Source organism: Scyliorhinus torazame, chromosome 13 (assembly GCF_047496885.1).
Source record: "Scyliorhinus torazame isolate Kashiwa2021f chromosome 13, sScyTor2.1, whole genome shotgun sequence".
Lineage (NCBI taxonomy): Eukaryota > Metazoa > Chordata > Chondrichthyes > Carcharhiniformes > Scyliorhinidae > Scyliorhinus > Scyliorhinus torazame.
Genome location: NC_092719.1, coordinates 79,364,931 through 79,383,358, shown reverse-complemented (window position 1 = coordinate 79,383,358; position 18,428 = coordinate 79,364,931). Strand labels below are relative to the sequence as shown.

The 18,428-nt window shown below is 54.9% G+C and overlaps 1 protein-coding gene and 1 long non-coding RNA gene across 2 annotated transcripts in view; both read left to right on the top strand.

Moving 5' to 3' along the window:
• The window catches only part of LOC140388139 (uncharacterized), a 34,497-nt gene extending 23,301 nt beyond the window's left edge, over positions 1-11,196 (top strand). The window contains exon 3 of the long non-coding RNA XR_011934107.1: positions 9,622-11,196. This is a non-coding gene — a long non-coding RNA (uncharacterized lncRNA). The remainder of the gene's footprint in view (positions 1-9,621) is intronic.
• A 174-nt stretch (positions 11,197-11,370) lies between these two features.
• LOC140387627 (class E basic helix-loop-helix protein 41-like) overlaps positions 11,371-18,428 on the top strand; it is an 11,239-nt gene continuing 4,181 nt past the window's right edge. Inside the window, 1 exon segment of the mRNA XM_072470821.1 lies at positions 11,371-11,481. Within this exon segment, the coding sequence (XP_072326922.1) occupies positions 11,371-11,481 (111 nt within the window).

The window sequence follows — 18,428 nt, the reverse complement described above, 5'->3', positions numbered from 1 at the left end:
CTGGCCCCCATAGGGGCCAGAATCGGTTCTCCCAGCGGCCCATTCACGCCGTTGTGAAACGCGACGACGTTTCCGACGGCGTGGACACTCTGCCGCCGAATGAGAGAATCCCGCCCAGTGTGTGTGAGGATGGGGAGTTTGATGGGATACAGTGTGTGTGTGAGAGTGTGGAGTTCAATGGGGTACAATGTGTGTGAGGGTGGGGGGTTCGATGGGGTACAATGTGTGTGAGGGTGGGGGGTTCGATGGGGTACAGTGTGTGTGAGGGTGGGGAGTTCGATGGGGTGCAATGTGTGTGAGGGTGGGGGGTTCGATGGGGTACAATGTGTGTGATGCTGGGGGGTTCGATGGGGTACAGTGTGTGTGAGGGTGGGGAGTTCGATGGGGTACAATGTGTGTGAGGGTGGGGGGTTCGATGGGGTACAGTGTGTGTGAGGGTGGGGAGTTCGATGGGGTACAATGTGTGTGAGGGTGGGGGGTTCGATGGGGTACAATGTGTGTGATGCTGGGGGGTTCGATGGGGTACAGTGTGTGTGAGGGTGGGGAGTTCGATGGGGTACAATGTGTGTGAGGGTGGTGCGTTCGATGGGGTACGGTGTGTGTGAGGGTGGGGTGTTTGATAGGGTACAGTGTGTGAGGGTTGGGTGTTCGATGGGGTACAATGTGTATGAGGGTGGGGAGTTCGATGGGGTACAGTGTGTGTAAGGGTGGGGAGTTCGATGGGGTTCAGTGTGTGTATGAGGGTAGGGGTTTGATGGGTTACAGTGTGTGTGTGAGGGTGGGGGATTCAATGGGGTACAGTGTGTGTGAGGGTAGGGGGTTTTATGGGGTACAGTCTGTAAGAGTGGGGTGTTTCATGGGGTACAGTGTGTGTATGAGTAGGGAGTTTGATGGCGTACAGTGTGTGAAGATGGGGAGTTCGATGGGGTACAGTGTGTGAGGGTAGGAGGTTTCAGGGGTACAGTGTTTGTGAGGGTGGGGGATTCAATGGGGTACAGTGTGTGTGAGGGTGGGGAGTTCGATGGGGTACGGTGTGTGTGAGGGTGGGGTGTTCATTGGTATACGGTGTGTGAAGGTGGGGAGTTCAATATGGTACAGTGTGTGTGAGGGTGGGGGATTCAATGGGTTGCAGTGTGTGTGAGAGTGGGGAGTTCAATGGTGTACGGTGTGTGTGAGGGTGAGGAGTTCGATATGGTACAGTGTGTGTGAGGGTGGGGTGTTCAATGGGCTACAATGTGTGTGAGGGTGGGGGATTCAATGGGGTACAGTGTATGTGAGGGTGGGGGGTTTTACGGGGTACAGTCTGTGTGAGGGTGGGGAGTTTGGTGGGATACAGTGTGTGTGTGAGGGTGGGGGTTTGATGGGGTACAGTGTGGTGAGGGTGGGGGGTTTGATGGGGTACAGTGTGTGCGGGTGGGGGGGTTTGCTGGGGTACAGCCTGTGCGAGGGTGGAGGGTGCGATGGGGTATATTGTGTATGTGGGTGGGGAGTTCGATATGGTACAATGTGTGTGTGAGGGTGGGGAGTTCAATGGGCTACAATGTGTGTGAGGGTATGGATTTCATTGTGGGACGGTTTTTTGTGAGGGTGGGGTGTTCGATGGGGTACAGTGCATGTGACGGTGTGGAGTTTGATGGGGGGTTGTGTGTGTGAGGCTGGGGTGTTTGATAGTGTACAGTGTGCGTGAGGTTGGGGAGTTTGATAGGGTACAGTGTGTGTGAGGGTGGGGAACTTGATGGGGAGTAGTGTGTGTGAGGGTGTGGTGTTTGATAGGGTACAGTGTGTGTGAGGGTGGGGTGTTTGATGGGGTACAGTATAAGTGTGATGATGGGGAGTTTGATGGGGTACAGTATGTATGTGATGATGGGGACTTTGATGGGGTACAGTGTGAGGGTAGTGGGTTTGATGCGGTGCAGTATGTGTGTGAGAGTGGGGTGTTTGATGGGGGACAGGCTGTGTGTGAGAGTGGGGAGTTCATTGGGGTACAGTGTGTGTGAGGGTGGGGGGTTTGATAGGGTACAGTATGTATGTGATGTGGGGAGTTCAATAGGGTACAGTATGTTGTGAGGGTGGGGAGTTTGATGGGGGGTAGTGTGTGTGAGGGTGGGGAGTTTGATGGGGTACAGTATGTGTGAGGGTGGGGGGTTTGATGGGGTACAGTATGTGTGAGGGTGGGTAGTTTGATGGGGGGTAGTGTGTGTGAGGGTGGGGAGTTTGATGGGGTACAGTATGTGTGAGGGTGGGGAGTTTGATGGGGGTAGTGTGTGTGAGGGTGGGGAGTTTGATGGGGTACAGTATGTGTGGGGGTGGGGGGTTTGATGGGGTACAGTATGTGGGAGGGTGGGGGTTTGATGGGGCACAATGTGTGTAAGGGTGGGGTTTTGATGGGGTACAGTATGTGTGAGGGTGGGGAGTTTGATGGGGTACAGTGTGTGAGAGGGTGGGGAGTTTGATGGGGTACAGTGTGTGTTAGGGTGGGGTTTTGATGGGGTACAGTATGTGTGAGGGTGGGGAGTTTGATGGGGTACAGTGTGTGTGAGAGGGTGAGGAGTTTGATGGGGTACCATTTGTGTGAAAGGATGGGGAGTTTGATGGGGCACAGTGTGTGTGTGTGTGGGTGGGGGGGTGTGGGGGTGGCGGGGAACTGGACCTTGGAAATGTTTGCGTGGTTGAGTGAACTGAAGGATTGTTAATATGAGTGTAATTACTGAGCGTGCTTTTGATGGGAATGGGCATAGAATCGTGAGGTTCTCTTAATGGACACTTTTCAATATTTTCTGTTCTTTTAATTTATCTTTCCTCGTAAGGTCTATTGATTGTGAAGGATAAGAAATGATTCATATTAACCAGAAGGTTTAATGTAAAAATGTAGTAATTTGCTGTGACTCTCATCCTTGAATCTCCGAGAAAAACGGCAACAACTGGATGCCTTCAACAGTTGAATTTCCCCTCCAGGCTTTCATGTTCTCGTATATTTTTCTTTTCTTGCAATGTAAGGCTCATGAATTGTCTCACCCCCTTCACCTTAAGTTACAAACCCTGGGGGCGAAATTCTCCGTTATCGGCGGAAAGTCCGCCGATCGGCGCAAATCCCACTTGCGTCACGTCAGAAAAATGGGTCGATAGTCTCCGGCCCGAAATGGGCTAGCAGCGACGTAACGGGATCCGCGCTTGCGCAGTGGTTCACGCCGTGCAGCATCATACGCGCTGCACGGCGTGACGGCTCATAAGGCCGCGCTGCTCCCCCCACCCGACCGGAACACCCGACCGCAACACCCGACTGGATGGCTGGCCGTCGCTCAGCCCCGAGGTTCGAGTCACGCGATGTGGAGGCGCTCCTGGACGCGGTGGAGCAGAGGAGGGACGCCCTGTATCCCGGGCACGGCCGCAGAGTTGCCCCACGCCACAGCCGGCGTCTGTGGAGGGAAGTGGCAGAGGCCGTCACCGCTGTGGCCCTGACACCACGGACAGGCACCCAGTGCCACAAGAAGGTGAACGACCTTGTCAGAGCAGGCAGGGTGAGCCTCCCCCATATCCCCCCTCCCCCATATCCCCCCTCCCCATATCCCCCCTCCCCCATATCCCCCCTCCCCCATATCCCCCCTCCCCCATACCCCCCCACCCCCATATCCCCCCCTCCCCCATATCCCCCCTCCCCATATCCCCCCTCCCCCATATCCCCCTCCCCATATCCCCCCTCCCCCATATCCCCCCTCCCCCATATCCCCCCTCCCCCATATCCCCCCTCCCCCATATCCCCCCTCCCCCATATTCCCCTCCCCCATATTCCCCTCCCCCATATTCCCCTCCCCCATATCCCCCCTCCCCCATATCCCCCCTCCCCCATATCCCCCCCTCCCCCATATCCCCAAGTGAATCCAGCCCTAACCTTAACCTCTGCAATGCACGCGCAACCGATGGCGTGCATTCATATACCTGCCTAACACTGTTGCCTTTTACCCCTGCCACCACCCCCCCCCCCCCCCACAGGAGAAGCGCTCACACAACAATAGGGAGCATGTGAGGACTGGAGGAGGGCCCGCTGATGAGAGGCCACTGACCGTACACGAGGAAAGAGCCCTGGAACTGGCTGGCGGACCTGAGGACCGGGAGGTTGCGATGCAGAGGTCGGGGGCCCACCAGCAAGTGAGCCACCGACAGCCCGTCCCCATATCCCCCCTCCCCTATATCCCCCTCCCCCGTATCACCTGATCACTGCCTGATGTCTAACCATGCGTGGCTTCATTGTGTATCGCAGGACCAAACGTCCAGGCACCCATCCCCGCAGATGCACACCGCCCGCAGGATGCCCCTCGGAGACCACAGGAGACGGAGAGACCCGGACCCTCCAGCATGCGATGCCCGCAGGATGCCCCTCGCACACCACGGGAGACGGAGAGACCTGGAGCAACAGGGAGACGACACCCCCGTCACGTGCGGGAGCGACTACCCAGCGATGAGGGGGGCAGCCACAGGCCGCCGTCACATCCGAGCCAGGACACCACTACCCAGGACACCACTACCCAGGACACCACTACCCAGGACACCACTACCCAGGACACCCCTACCCGGGACACCACTACCCAGGACACCACTACCCAGGACACCCCTACCCGGGACAGCACTACCCAGGACACACCTACCCGGGACAGCACTACCCGGGACAGCACTACCCAGGAAGACGAAATACCGGACAGTGACTCAGAGTGGATGGGTGGAGACGAACCCCCACCCCAAAGTGCCATGGACTCAGAGTGGGACGAAGAGCACGACACAACGCCACTGCTGTCACCAACACCCTCCACCATCGCAGAAACACTCACCACGGTTGGGCACTTTAGTGATGAGGCGTCTGGTACACTCACTGGTGCGCACAACACAGCCGTCCCGGTACAGCAGGTGGAGGTAGGAGCAGCAGAGGGACCGGGTGGTCGGAGGGCAGCCCAGGCCAAGCGAACATCTGCCGCCCAGATGGATCCCGGGTTCCTGCAGTTACCACACCCACACATAGATCCGATGCAACCACCGACCCGGAGACGAGCGAAGAGGGTGACGGGCGGCTTGCGGCGGCTGCGGTCGCAGGTGGAGGAGTCCACCCGCGTCCAGGAGCTGGGAGTGGTCCCGGTCATGCGTGCCACCCAGGCTGACACCGCACGGGTGGCGTCCGCGGTGGAGGCAATGGTTGCGACGGTGTCAGACATGGGGAACGGTTTGCGAGGCCTGGGGCCTTCCGTGCAGGCGGCGTCTGTGGCCCAGGAAATGGCTGCCCTCTCACAGGAGGCCATGAGCCAGTGCCAGCACCAGATGGCAGAGGCACTCAACGCCATAGCCCAGTCTCTGCAGGCCATGGCCCAGTCTCAGCAGGCCATGGCCCAGTCTCAGCAGGCCATCGCTGAGGGCATCGGCCCCAGTGGCCATGTGCGAGCCGGCGTCGCACTGTCACAGACAGGGTTTGCCAACACCCTGGGCTCCATGGCTGCAAACCTGCAGACCCCTGTCGATACCAGCACTGGCCTCCAGGACTGGCAACGCCAGATGTCGGGGGGGCGTCGGATGGCCAGTCCGTTCGCATCCCCCACCCATGTAGAGGCCTGGGGGCCATCGGACACCCCGAGGGAGGAGGAGGTGGTGTGGTCCGTCCTGGCTCCCTCTGTAGGGGAGGTCCCGGTACACCGCGACACCTCGGACTCCCCCCCTTCCGTCCCAGGTGCATCGGGTGGGCAACGGGCAGGACAGGCTGGCAGCTCGCCATCCCAGTCGCCCGGGCCGCAGCCTGGCCCATCTAGGCCAGGACACCCCAGGAAACGGCCGCCAAAGGGATCCAGTGTCAGAGGGCAGGAATCACAGGAGTCCACCTCCAGTTCTGCTGTACCGTCTGGGGAACCACGTAGACGTAGTCAAAGGGCCCGTAAGGCCAAACAATTAGACACTGAGTAAGTTGGCACGGGTGCAGGGCACAGATGAGTTTTAGGGGCTAGGGCACGTGCATGAACTCCTTTGGTTATTAAAGTCAATGTTACACCTACCGAAGCTGCCTTTGTGCTCTGTCCAAAGTGTGCGGGCGTGTCATGTACGTTGAGCGCAAGTGTGTGTGTGAGGGGTGGTCTTACCTCAGCCCCAGGTGAGTCTGCCCCCTTCCCCCTGGGCCGCCATCAACATCCCCCGGGCAGAGGACGGGACCGTGCGCTGCAGTGTCACAGCCGCATGCAGGGATGGTCCGGGTGGATGGTGGTACTGTGGCCATGGGTCAGACTTAGTCCAACGATGTAGAGCCAGGAGCTCATCGCAGGGCGGGTTATCATCATCCTCCATGGCCTGCGATAGACACGCGTCCACCCGCAACTGTGTGAGCCCGGCCCGTTGTGCCGCCGGTGGATCGGCAATGGGGGGGGGGGGTGGTGTGCATGCGGGTGGGGTGGGTGGGGTTGGGGAGGGGGGTGAGGGTGCTGGGTGGGTGGATGGGTGGGGGGTGTGGGTGGTCGGCTGTTGCCATGGTGTGCGGTCTGTGGCCATACTACCCGATTCCCACGCCCATCTAGTCAGTGAAGCGGGCGTCTATCAGTCTGTCCCGTGCCCGCTGGGCCAGCCGGTAACGGTGGACAGCCACCCGCCTGTGTCTACCCCGTCTGCCCTGACCATTGCCCCCATCCCCCTCATCTGGGGAGGACTGTGCCTCTTCCTGCTGCTCCTCCACTCCGCCCTCCTCTGCCTGCGGCACATCGCCCCTCTGCTGGGCTATGTTGTGCAGGACGCAGCACACCACAATGATGCGGCCCACCCTATCTGACCGATACTGGAGGGCGCCCCCAGAGAGGTCCAGGCACCTGAAACGCATCTTCAGCATGCCAAAGCACCTCTCGATCACTCCCCTTGTCGCTACATGGGCATCATTGTAGCGGTTCTCCGCCTCATTGCGTGGCCTCCGTATAGGCGTCATCAGCCACGATCGCAATGGGTAGCCCCTGTCGCCCAGCAACCAGCCCCTCAGCCGGGGATGGCGTCCCTCGTACATGCCGGGGATGGATGACGGCGACAACACGAATGAGTCATGTACACTGCCTGGGTGACGGGCGCAGACGTGCAGGATCATCATGCGGTGGTCGCAGACCACCTGTACGTTCATCGAATAGGTCCCCTTCCTATTAGTGAACACGGCCCTGTTATCTGCAGGTGGCCGCACGGCGACATGCATCCCTTCGATCGCACCCTGGACCATGGGGAACCCGGCCACGGCAGAGAAGCCCACGGCCCGGGCATCTTGGCTGGCCCGGTCCACAGGGAAGCGGATGTAGCGGTGCGCCATGGCATAAAGGGCATCTGTCACTGCCCGGATGCACCGGTGCACCGATGTCTGCGATATGCCGGACAGGTCCCCACTTGGTGCCTGGAATGACCCCGTTGCATAAAAGTTGAGGGCCACCGTAACCTTGACGGACACGGGGAGAGGGTGTCCCCCGCCAGTGCCACGCGGTGACAGGTGTGCCAGCAGGTGGCAGATGTGTGCCACGGTTTCCCGGCTCATCCGGAGTCTCCTCCTGCATTCCCGGTCCGTGAGGTCCTGGTATGACTGCCGGGGCCGGTACACACGGGGCGCCCTCGGGTGCCTCCGTTGCCGTGGGGCCGCGACGTCCTCCTCCCCCCCCCTCGTCCTGTCGGTCAGGTGTCCCTCCAGCCTGGGCGGCTGCCGCCTGCCCCTCTGCGGCAGCCTGCGCCGCCTCTCTGGCACGCTCCTCCTCCTCCTCATCCAGGGCAACATAGACATGAGCGGCTGCCACCACGGCGGCCAACATCGCTGGATGATCTGAAAACATGACGGCCTGGTGGGGGGGAGGGGAACGACGACATGTCATCATTGCCCATATCCCTTCCTCCCCCCAGCCAGGTGGCATGGACCGCATGGGTCCAACTGTTGGAGGCTGGCACCTGGCCAGGTGGACCAACTCACTTGCCCTCCCATCACCCTCCTCGGCACGGACCCCCCCCCAACCTCCACCCCGGCACGGACCCCCTCCCCAACTTCCACCCCGGCACGGACCCCCCCCCAACCCCCAACCTCCACCCCGGCATGGAGCCCCCCCCCCAACCTCCACCCCGGCACGGACCCCCCCAACCCCCAACCTCCACCCCAGCACGGAGCCCCCCCCCAACCTCCACCCCGGCACGGACCTCCCCAACCCCCAACCTCCACCCCAGTCCGGACCCCCCCCCCCCAACCTCCACCCCGGCACGGACCCCCTCCCCAACCTCCACCCCAGCACGGACCCCCCCCAACCCCCAACCTCCACCCCGGCACGGACCCCCTCCCCAACCTCCACCCCAGCACGGACCCCCCCCCAACCCCCAACCTCCACCCCGGCACGGAGCCCCCCCCCAACCTCCACCCCGGCACGGACCCCCCCCCAACCCCCAATCTCCACCCCAGCACGGACCCCCCCCCCAACCTCCACCCCGGCACGGACCCCCTCCCCAACCTCCACCCCAGCACGGACCCCCCCCCAACCCCCAACCACCACCCCGGCACGGACCCCCCAACCCCGGCACGGACCCCCCCCCCCAACCTCCACCCCGGCACGGACCCCGCCCCCCCCCCCCCCCAACCTCCACCCCGGCACGGACCCCCTCCCGGCACTCCCCCGGAGCCCAGCCTACTCTAACCACCCACCCACCCCGCCGCACACACACACACACAAGCCGAGACACACCTCTCCTCACGCAATCAGACTGCGGCCACGCCATTGCCTGCCCAGAGCCAAACCCCAGGCCGTCACTCACCTCCTCGCTGGTCGGCGTGAGCCTGGAGCACCGGGTCACGCTGATGAAAAGGAGGTTTGATTCACGTCGACGTGAACGGTCATCACGTCGACGGGACTTCGGCCCATCCGGAAGGGAGAATATCGGCAGGCCGAAAATCGGCTGCCTTGCGCAGACCCGTGACATTCTCCGCGGCAGCGGCGCCATTAACGCCCCGCCGACTTTTCTCCCTTCGGAGACTTCGGCGGGGGCGGGATTCACGGCGGCCAACGGCCATTCTCCGACCCTCTGGGGGGTCGGAGAATGACGCCCGGGTCACAGCTTCCTGAGCCGAAGGATTTGTCAGGTTTATTCAGCTTTGACTGGGTTCCCATGTTTGGAGGCTTGAAATGCCAGTCTATTAAACTGACGGTATTAACCCACCCTATTTGTAGGTTTTATCAGGAATATCACTAAGGGAGGGGAGGGACAGATCAATGGCTGCTGGAATATTCTATCATCAATATCTCATTATAAAGAAACACATCATGAAGTCTCGGGAAAGGCTTTAAAAGTAAAATGTATTAATGAAAGTGCTCGAATTTTGGATTTGAAAGAGGCTGAGAGGAAAGTACCATTATTTCGCCGATTCTGTCTCTTTCTGTCTGCCTCTCTATGTCCCAACAGTTTCAAATCTTTCCTTTGCGTAATGTCTGTTGGTATCACAAACTGTGCCCTATAGACAGTAGAGATAGCAATTAGTTCAACTGCCGTTGTCTCTAACCTTTAAGGCTTCTCCTAAGTTTTCAACAGATTTATAACAAAACCTTCGAATCAGACTAAAGGTTTTGCAGGCTAAAATTAATGAAAACATTTATTTACAATTTACAGATTATAAAGATAAAGAATAACAGGATTGCGGAAGAATCAATCCAAAAATATCCATTATCAAGGCTACCACGGATTAGTACCCTCACACCAAATCTTCTGACCCTACAGTTTTTTTGTTGTTGTAAAATGTCCATTAAAACACACTGTGCCCCTCCATCACTATCTTGGAAACTTGGAGCCTTCCACCATTACTGATTTGATCAGAATGCCCTTTTCTCCGAAACATTCCTAAGACTGTCACATTCGTTGGAATACAAGCATGGATTGGGGGGGGGGGGTGTAGGAGCAAGGAGAATTTTTTTACATACACGTTGTGAGATTTAAAGTGCCCTTGCCAATTATATCCTATGTGACTGTGATCAGGATAAATGATCCTTCCTCTTCCTTCTCAATTGGTCTATATTGTGGGGAGACAGTGGTGTAGTGGTATTGTCACTGAAGCAGTAATCCAGAGACGCAGGGTAATGCTCTGGGGATCTTGGTTTGAAACCCGCTAGGGCAGTCGGTGAACTTTGAATTCAATAAAAAAAATCTGGAATTAAAAGTCTAATGACAACCATTGTGGATTGTCATAAAAAAATCATCAGGTGCCCTAATGTACTTTAGGGAAGGAGACCGGCCGTCCTTACCTGGTCTGGCAGACACGTGACTCCAGATCCACAGAAGTATGATTGACTCTTAAGTGCCCTCAGGGATGGCAATAAATGCTGGCCTAGCCACAGCGATGGCCACATCTCATGAACAAATTTTTAAAAAAGCCTTTGACATGGTTGCTCACACCACCCTCCTCGAATTGGGATGAATTGCGTTGGTATTTCAAAGATTCAAATGGACTCATTCTGTGTTGCCCTGCTATGAACCTTCAAGCTCCTCGGTTCCACTACCCATTGTACAATACGAAACTCATTTGTCCAATTTCATGTACCCATCGGCAGCCACATTGCTGCATCTAATTGCTCCTTAAATTACTCCATGATTTTCATCCCCATCAATAGGGAACCGTTGAAAATATCCCAGAAGGAAAATCATGGAGGTACATTTTAAAAAAGTGTTTTGTTTGTTTTGTGTTCTATTTTCTTTAACTGTTTTGAATTATTAGTTAGAGAAATGCTGCACATGGGACAAATGTTGTTTTACAGAAGGTCGTGTGATAAGACCTCGAGGAATACATCCAAGCACCACTCTCTATCTGCACTTAATGTTCGAAGAAGACTCTTTTGTTCTCTTTCACTAGTTTGAACTGGCTCCATTCCCTATTCCTATAAAGCAATTTAAAATAATATTCTGTACTTACGTTTTCCATACCATTGTCTGTATACTTGAAAAGCAGTACTTCCAACACATTAGTTCACCCTCACTACTCAAGCCTTTCCTTATAGCTCAAACCCCTTGTACTTAGGTATTAGCCTCATGGATCTTCTCCACAATGCTCTCTAGCACTTAAGTATCTTCTTTGTGTTTCAACAACCAAGCTAGGCACAGGGTTCTGTGGTCTAAGCACTTTGAATGTAATGTTTCATAATAATGAGGGAAAAGCCCTGAATTATGTCTGGAAATATTAAAATTTGAATAAGACCTGCGAGTTTTTTTGAAATGGACTTACAAGCAAAGATGGCCGAGGATGTAAAATCAGTCACTAGCTGAATTGCTGGTGGGTGATACTCTGAGAGACATTGAGGCCCCACCCTGTTTCCAGACAAGGATACTTATAAAACATACAGAGACGAATTGCCATCTCTGGTGGAGACAATGGAACAGACCAGGAGATATCCTGCGTGTAATGTCCCAGATGGATTTGTGGACTTCGACATCCAGGAATATGGAAAGACTGAGATAAAACCAGCTGAGAAGCTGCCCCAAGTGCGTGAGTGTGTGTGAGCGTGAACCAGTGCTGGAGGTGTCAGAGGTGACACAAAAGTAAAAAGCCAGCCAGCAGCAGCAATCCTTCCAACAATTATTTTGCAGTTACTTCTTTCTCTGATTATTGAAGTAAGTTAAGTCATCAAAGACCACAATTGCAAATGAAACAAGGAAGCTTCTCAGCCAAACAGCAAAACACTGTAATCTAGAAACTGACTATTCGCCTGCTACTGGAATCTCAAAACCGACCATCTCAAAAATAGCCCATACAAACACCTCAAAAAAGGCAGCCTTGTATCTCGTCGAGGTTATACAATAAATGACCCGTGAGGATTAGCCTATTGTACCGTCTGGGGGCCGGGTCGTAGGCTTGCGCTGACTTTAGTTTTACTTGAATGTGAGAGCAGGAACTTGTTGAATTTCACTGACACTTCCCTTATTAATCAGAATACAGCATGGAAAAGTGCAGTATGTCTGTGGAATTCACTACCCCAGAGTGTGGTGGATTACAGGACATTGAGTATATTTAAGGAGGGGATAGACAGGTCTTTAATGAGTAACGGGTTGAAGGGTTCAGGAGAACGGGCAGGAAAGTGGAGTAGAGGCTGAGAGGATATCAGCCATGTTGGTATTGAATGGCGGAGCGGCTTGAGGGGCTGAAATGGCTACTCCTGCTTCTCGTTCGTATCTTCCGATGTAATCTAAATAGAGAAAAACAAACAGTGATGGGTCTGTTAAAACATTGGTAAATTATTGGTGACATGATACGGGTAATATTTGGAAACACACCCGAGGTGCCACATTACAGGAGCCCCTTCACTTCTCTTTCACCATGAAGAAAATATCCCAGTTTATCTTGCTGGGATCCAAGATGGATGACCTTGCATTCCCCCAAAATTGAACTTCATCTGCCATAGTTTTGTCCGTTCATTTAGTCTGTCCATGGCCCTTTGTAACATCCCGACATGTGTCTCCCAACTTAGAGTTATCTGCAAACTTGGATAGACAACTCTCTATCCCTTTTCCAAATCATTCATAAGATAACTGGCGGCAGCAAACATTAAATCCCACCATTGATTTATCTTGAAATGGTTTTCTCTGTAACTGATTACATTATTTTACATGCCATACACATTAAGGTATTTACGAAGGAAACACTGTAGAAGGTTCAAAGGGCAAACTACAATGCAAATTCACTAGCTTGCAGTTTTGGGAATTCTGCCTATGTTTGAAGCTTTACTCCGAGTTAGAGCCATAGAGTTTTTACAGCACAGAAAGAGGCCCTTTGGCCCATTGTGTTTGTGCCAGCCATCAAGCACCTATCTATTCTAATCCCATTTTCTAGCACTTGGCCCGTAGCCTTGTATACTGTGGCATTTCACGTGCTCATCTAAATGCTGTGAGGGTTCTCACCTCTACCACCCATTCAAGCAGTGAATTCAAGATTCCCACCACCCTCTGGGTGAAAAGGTTTTCCTCAAATCCCCTCTAAAACTCCTGCTCTTTACCATAAATCTATACCCCCTGGTTATTGACCCCTCTACTAAGGGGAAAGGTTTCTTCCTATCTACCCTATCCATCATAATTTTGTACACCTCGATTAGATCACCCCTCAGCCTTCTCTGGTTTCAGAACAACCCCAGCTTAACCAGCGTCTCTGTTTAGGTTATTACACTCCCGAACCAAACCCCAACAGTTGCAAGGGTACCAGACAGAAACCCCAATATTTAATTTAATTTGTAAGACTGTGAGGAAAGGAATAAATTCACGAAGAAATAGGATATGGTATATTAAATCAAACTTTATTACTCACACGGTATTACTAACTTTAACATCATAAAGAAAATTGTTTTCAATTACCAGTTAAACAATGTTTAGCAACGACAGTGGAACACTAAATCATAACTGCTGTCTTTCATCTCTACTCAAGCAAAATCCATCCCAGGTCAAAATCCACTTTTAAATAGTTAGCCAACCCAGGAATACTTGCTGTAAAGAGATGTCTTGGATAAACTGCTTTGAGAAAGAGACCCTTCAGGAACCAGCGTGCAGAATCTTGCCTGTATCAAACTACTGTTTAACTTGCCGCCTTTTCAGAAGCTGCTGTTCTGTTCACAGGCAAATTGTTTTTAACTAATCTTCTTTCAGAGAAACTGATGGCTTGTTCACAGACAGATCAAAACTGAACTCCAAAACTCTACATCTGACTGCTTCAGCCCTTGACTCCTCCCATTAACTATATCATCTTAGTAAAGCTAAACAGGTCTCTACTTATCGACTCCCACAGTCCAAAGACTGTGCAGGTTAATAATAATAATAATCTTTATTGTCACAAGTAGGCTTACATTAACACTGCAATGAAATTATTATGAAAAGCACCGAGGCGCCAAATTCCGCTGCCTGTTCGGGTACACTGGGGGAGAATTCAGAATGTCCAAATTACCTAACAGCACATGGGAGGAAACCGGAGCACCCGGAGGAAACCGGAGCAGACAGGGGGAGAACGTGCAGGCTCCGCACAGACAGTGACCCAAGCCAGGAATTGAACCTGCGACCCTGGCACTGTGAAGCAACAGTGTGTGGTGGTATGTATTAGGGGTAATACGGTACACTACGTGTCGACAGGCTATTGGTGGAGGGATGCCAGGTCCTGATAGGATCTGCCACCTACTGGACTCCACCCAGAAATGCCGGTATAAGAACCCAGTTTTTCCCTCCATTTCCCTCAGCAGTTGCATTCTGTAACCACGCTGCTGGGGATAAAGATCTGCTTAATAAAGCCTTCAATTGACATTACCTCAACCTGCCTCGCGTCATATTGACGGTGCTACAATTTATTAAGCAGAATTTAAATTGAAGAAAACGACGTGGGAACATGGAGCTCCGAATCACCCCGGAGTGCCTGCGCATCGCACCCCAAGCAGCTAACTCGGCCTCTATCTTCAAACACTGGATGGCATGCTTTGAGGGCTACCTCCGAACGGCCCCCGGCACACCGACTGATGAACAAAAGATGCAGGTCCTCTATTCCAGGGTGAGTCCTGACGTCTACCCACTTATCGAGGACGAGGACGGTTTCACCGGTGCCATCGCCGCGCTGAAGGATATCTACATCCGGCCCGCCAACCAGGTTTTTGCTCGCTACCAGCTCGCCACACGACGGCAATTTCCGGGGAATCGCTGGACGAGTTTTATAGCGCCCTGCAGATCCTGGGTCGAAACTGCAACTGCCTGGCGGTAACAGCGAGTGAACACACAGAGCTCCTGGTCCGCGATGCGTATGTGGCAGGTTTGGCCTCTTCCCAGATCCGCCAGAGGCTTCTGGAGAATGAATCTCTGGGACTTACAGAAGCTCGGGCCCTGGCGGCATCCCTCAATGTGGCCTCGCGTAACGCCCGCGCCTACGCCCCCAACCGCACTACAGCCCCTTGGGCTCCGTGGACCTCCGCTGCGGTCGACTCTCCGCCACCCCCCACACCCCCGCAAACATGCGCGGCCAAAACACCAGACCAACCGGGGGGGGCCCCCGCTGCTATTTTTGCGGCCAGCCGAAACACCCTCGGCAGCGATGCCCGGCCTGCGCGGCTACCTACAAAAGCTGTGGGGAGAAAGGCCACTACGCGACGGTGTGCAAGTCCCGCGGGGTCGCCGCTATCTCCGGGGAAGAAACGGGACCACAGACCCAGCCCCCCCCAGCGATCCACGTGTGACCAACGGACGCCGCCATTTTGGACCCCGGACGCCACGAGGGAGAGATGGGTACCATCATTTTGTCCACCCCCGACTGCGCTCGATCCGTGGACGCCGCCATCTTGGCTGAAGGACCCTGACACAGACGGCCACATACTGCCTGATTACAATGCTCAACTTCAACAACCACGTCTGGCTTTGACGACCCTCGACCAGTCGCGACCCCGGACGCTCCAGACTGCAACCACTACAGTCCTAGTGAATGGCTACGAGACGCCGTGTCTTATCGACTCTGGGAGCAGGGAGAGCTTCATTCATCCGGACACGGTATGGCGCTGTTCCCTCGTAATTCGGCCAAGCACCCAGAAAATTTTCCTGGCGGCGGGATCCCACTCCGTTCAGATCACGGGGTTCTGCATCGCTAACCTAACGGTGCAGGGGAGGGAGTTCCGAAATTACCGGCTGTATGTCCTCCCCCATCTCTGTGCGCCCACACTCCTAGGGTTGGACTTCCAATGCAACCTCCAGAGTTTAACATTTAAATTTGGCGGCCCTATAACCCCACTGACTGTCTGCGGCCTCGTGACCCTCAAGGTTGAACCGCCTTCCTTGTTTGCGAACCTCACACCGGATTGCAAACCCGTCGCTAGTAGGAGCAGACGGTACAGCGCCCAGGACCGAGCATTTATCCGGTCCGAAGTCCAGAGGCTGCTGAAGGAAGGCATCATCCAGGCTAGCAACAGTCACTGGAGAGCCCAGGTGGTAGTTGTTAAGACCGGGGAGAAACAGAGGATGGTCATCGACTATAGTCAGACCATCAACAGGTACACTCAGCTAGATGCGTACCCTCTCCCCCGCATATCCGACATGGTCAATCGGATTGCACAGTACAAGGTCTTTTCCACCGTGGACCTCAGGTCCGCCTACCACCAGCTCCCCATCCGTCCCGGTGACCGCAACTATACTGCCCTCGAAGCAGACGGGCGGTTATACCACTTTTTAAGGGTTCCATTCGGCGTCACGAACGGAGTCTCGGTCTTCCAACGAGAGATGGACCGAATGGTTGACCAGCACGGTTTACGGGCCACGTTCCCGTATCTCGACAACGTCACCATCTGCGGCCATAACCAGCAGGACCACGACGCCAACCTCCAAAAATTCCTCCAGACCGCTCACGCCCTGAACCTCACTTACAACAAAGAAAAATGCGTGTTCCGCACCGATCGTCTAGCCATCCTGGGCTACGTAGTGCGTAATGGAGTGATAGGCCTCGACCCTGAACGCATGCGCCCCCCTCATGGAGTTCCCTCTCCCCCACTGTGCCAAAGCCCTGAAACGTTGCCTGGGCTTCTTTTCTTATTATGCCTAGTGGGTCCCCCAGTCCCCCAGACAAGGCCCGTGCACTAATCCAGTCCACTACTTTTCCCCTGACGACAGAGGCATGCCAGGCCTTTAGCCGCATCAAAACGGATATCGCAAAGACCACGATGCGCGCCATCGACGAGTCCCTCCCCTTCCAGGTCGAGAGCGACGCATCGGATGTAGCTCTGGCGGCCACCCTCAACCAAGCAGGCAGACCCGTGGCCTTCTTCTCCCGAACCCTCCACGCTTCAGAAATCCGCCACTCCTCAGTGGAAAAGGAGGCACAAGCAATAGTGGAAGCTGTGCGACACTGGAGGCATTACCTGGCCGGTAGGAGATTCACTCTCCTCACTGACCAACGGTCGGTTGCCTTCATGTTCGATAATGCACAGCGGGGCAAGATCAAGAACGACAAGATCTTGCGGTGGAGGATCGAACTCTCCACCTTCAATTATGAGATCTTGTATCGTCCCGGAAAGCTGAACGAGCCATCCGATGCCCTATCTCACGGCACATGTGCCAATGTACAAGTGGACCGTTTACAAGCCCTCCATGAGGACCTCTGCCGGGTCACTCGTTTATACCACTTCCTTAAGGCCCGCAACCTCCCTTACTCCGTCGAGGACGTCCGAACAGTCACCAGAAACTGCCAGATCTGCGCTGAGTGCAAACCGCACTTTTTCAGGCCAGATAGAGCGCACCTGGTTAAGGCCTCTAGACCCTTTGAACACCTCAGTTTGGATTTCAAAGGCCCCCTCCCCTCCACCGATCGCAACGCGTACTTCCTGAACGTCATTGACGAATACTCCCGTTTCCCTTTCACCATCCCCTGCCCCGACATGACCGCGTCCACGGTCATTAAAGCCCTCAGTACCATTTTTACACTGTTCAGTTTCCCCGACTATATCCATAGCGACAGGGGGTCCTCCTTTATGAGTGACGAACTGCGCCAATTCCTGCTCAGCAGGGGCATAGCCTCGAGCAGGACGACCAGTTACAACCCCCGGGGGAACGGGCAGGTAGAAAGGGAGAATGGAACGGTCTGGAAGGCCATCCTGCTGGTCCTCCGGTCTAGGAGCCTCCCAATTTCCCTCTGGCAGGAAGTCCTCCCGGATGCCCTTCACTCTATCCGGTCCCTGCTGTGCACCACCACGAATCAAATGCCTCACGAGCGCCTCCTCCTCTTTCCTAGGAAGTCCTCCTCTGGAACGCCACTTCCGACCTGGCTAGCAGCTCCGGGACCCATTCTGCTCCAGAAACATGTGCGGGTGCACAAGTCAGATCTGTTGGTGGAACGGGTGCATCTCCTTCACGCCAACCCGCAATACGTCTATGTGGAGTACCCCGATGGGCGACAGGACACGGCCTCCCTGCGAGATCTGGCGACCGCCGGAGCTACCCACACCCCCCCCCCCCCCCAACGCGAATCATCACCTCCTCACTCCCGCCGGTTCATCCCGCAGCCACCCCCTTCCCGGGGGATTCGGTTCTCCTCCCAGACCCGCCCAGGAGTAAGGACACAGGGGACAGCGCTACGCTCCCAGAGTCGACGGGACTCGAGCCAGCGCCATCACCACCACGCCCGAGACGATTGGAAAGGACGACCAGGGCGCCCATCCGGCTCATCGAATCACTTTAACTCTCAACGTTTTCAGTTATTGTGTCTTGTTATAGTTACGGCATCATGCCGACCCTGTTTGGCCCGTTGGCCCAGTTGAAGCAATAATTTTGTGTTTTGTTCAAAGTTACGGCACAGTACCGACTCTGTAAACCCCTACCACCATGCGAACCACCATCCCGCCGGGTTTTTTTTTCAACAAGGGGTGAATGTGGTGGTATGTATTAGGGGTAATACGGTACACCACGTGCCGACAGGCTATTGGTGGAGGGATGCC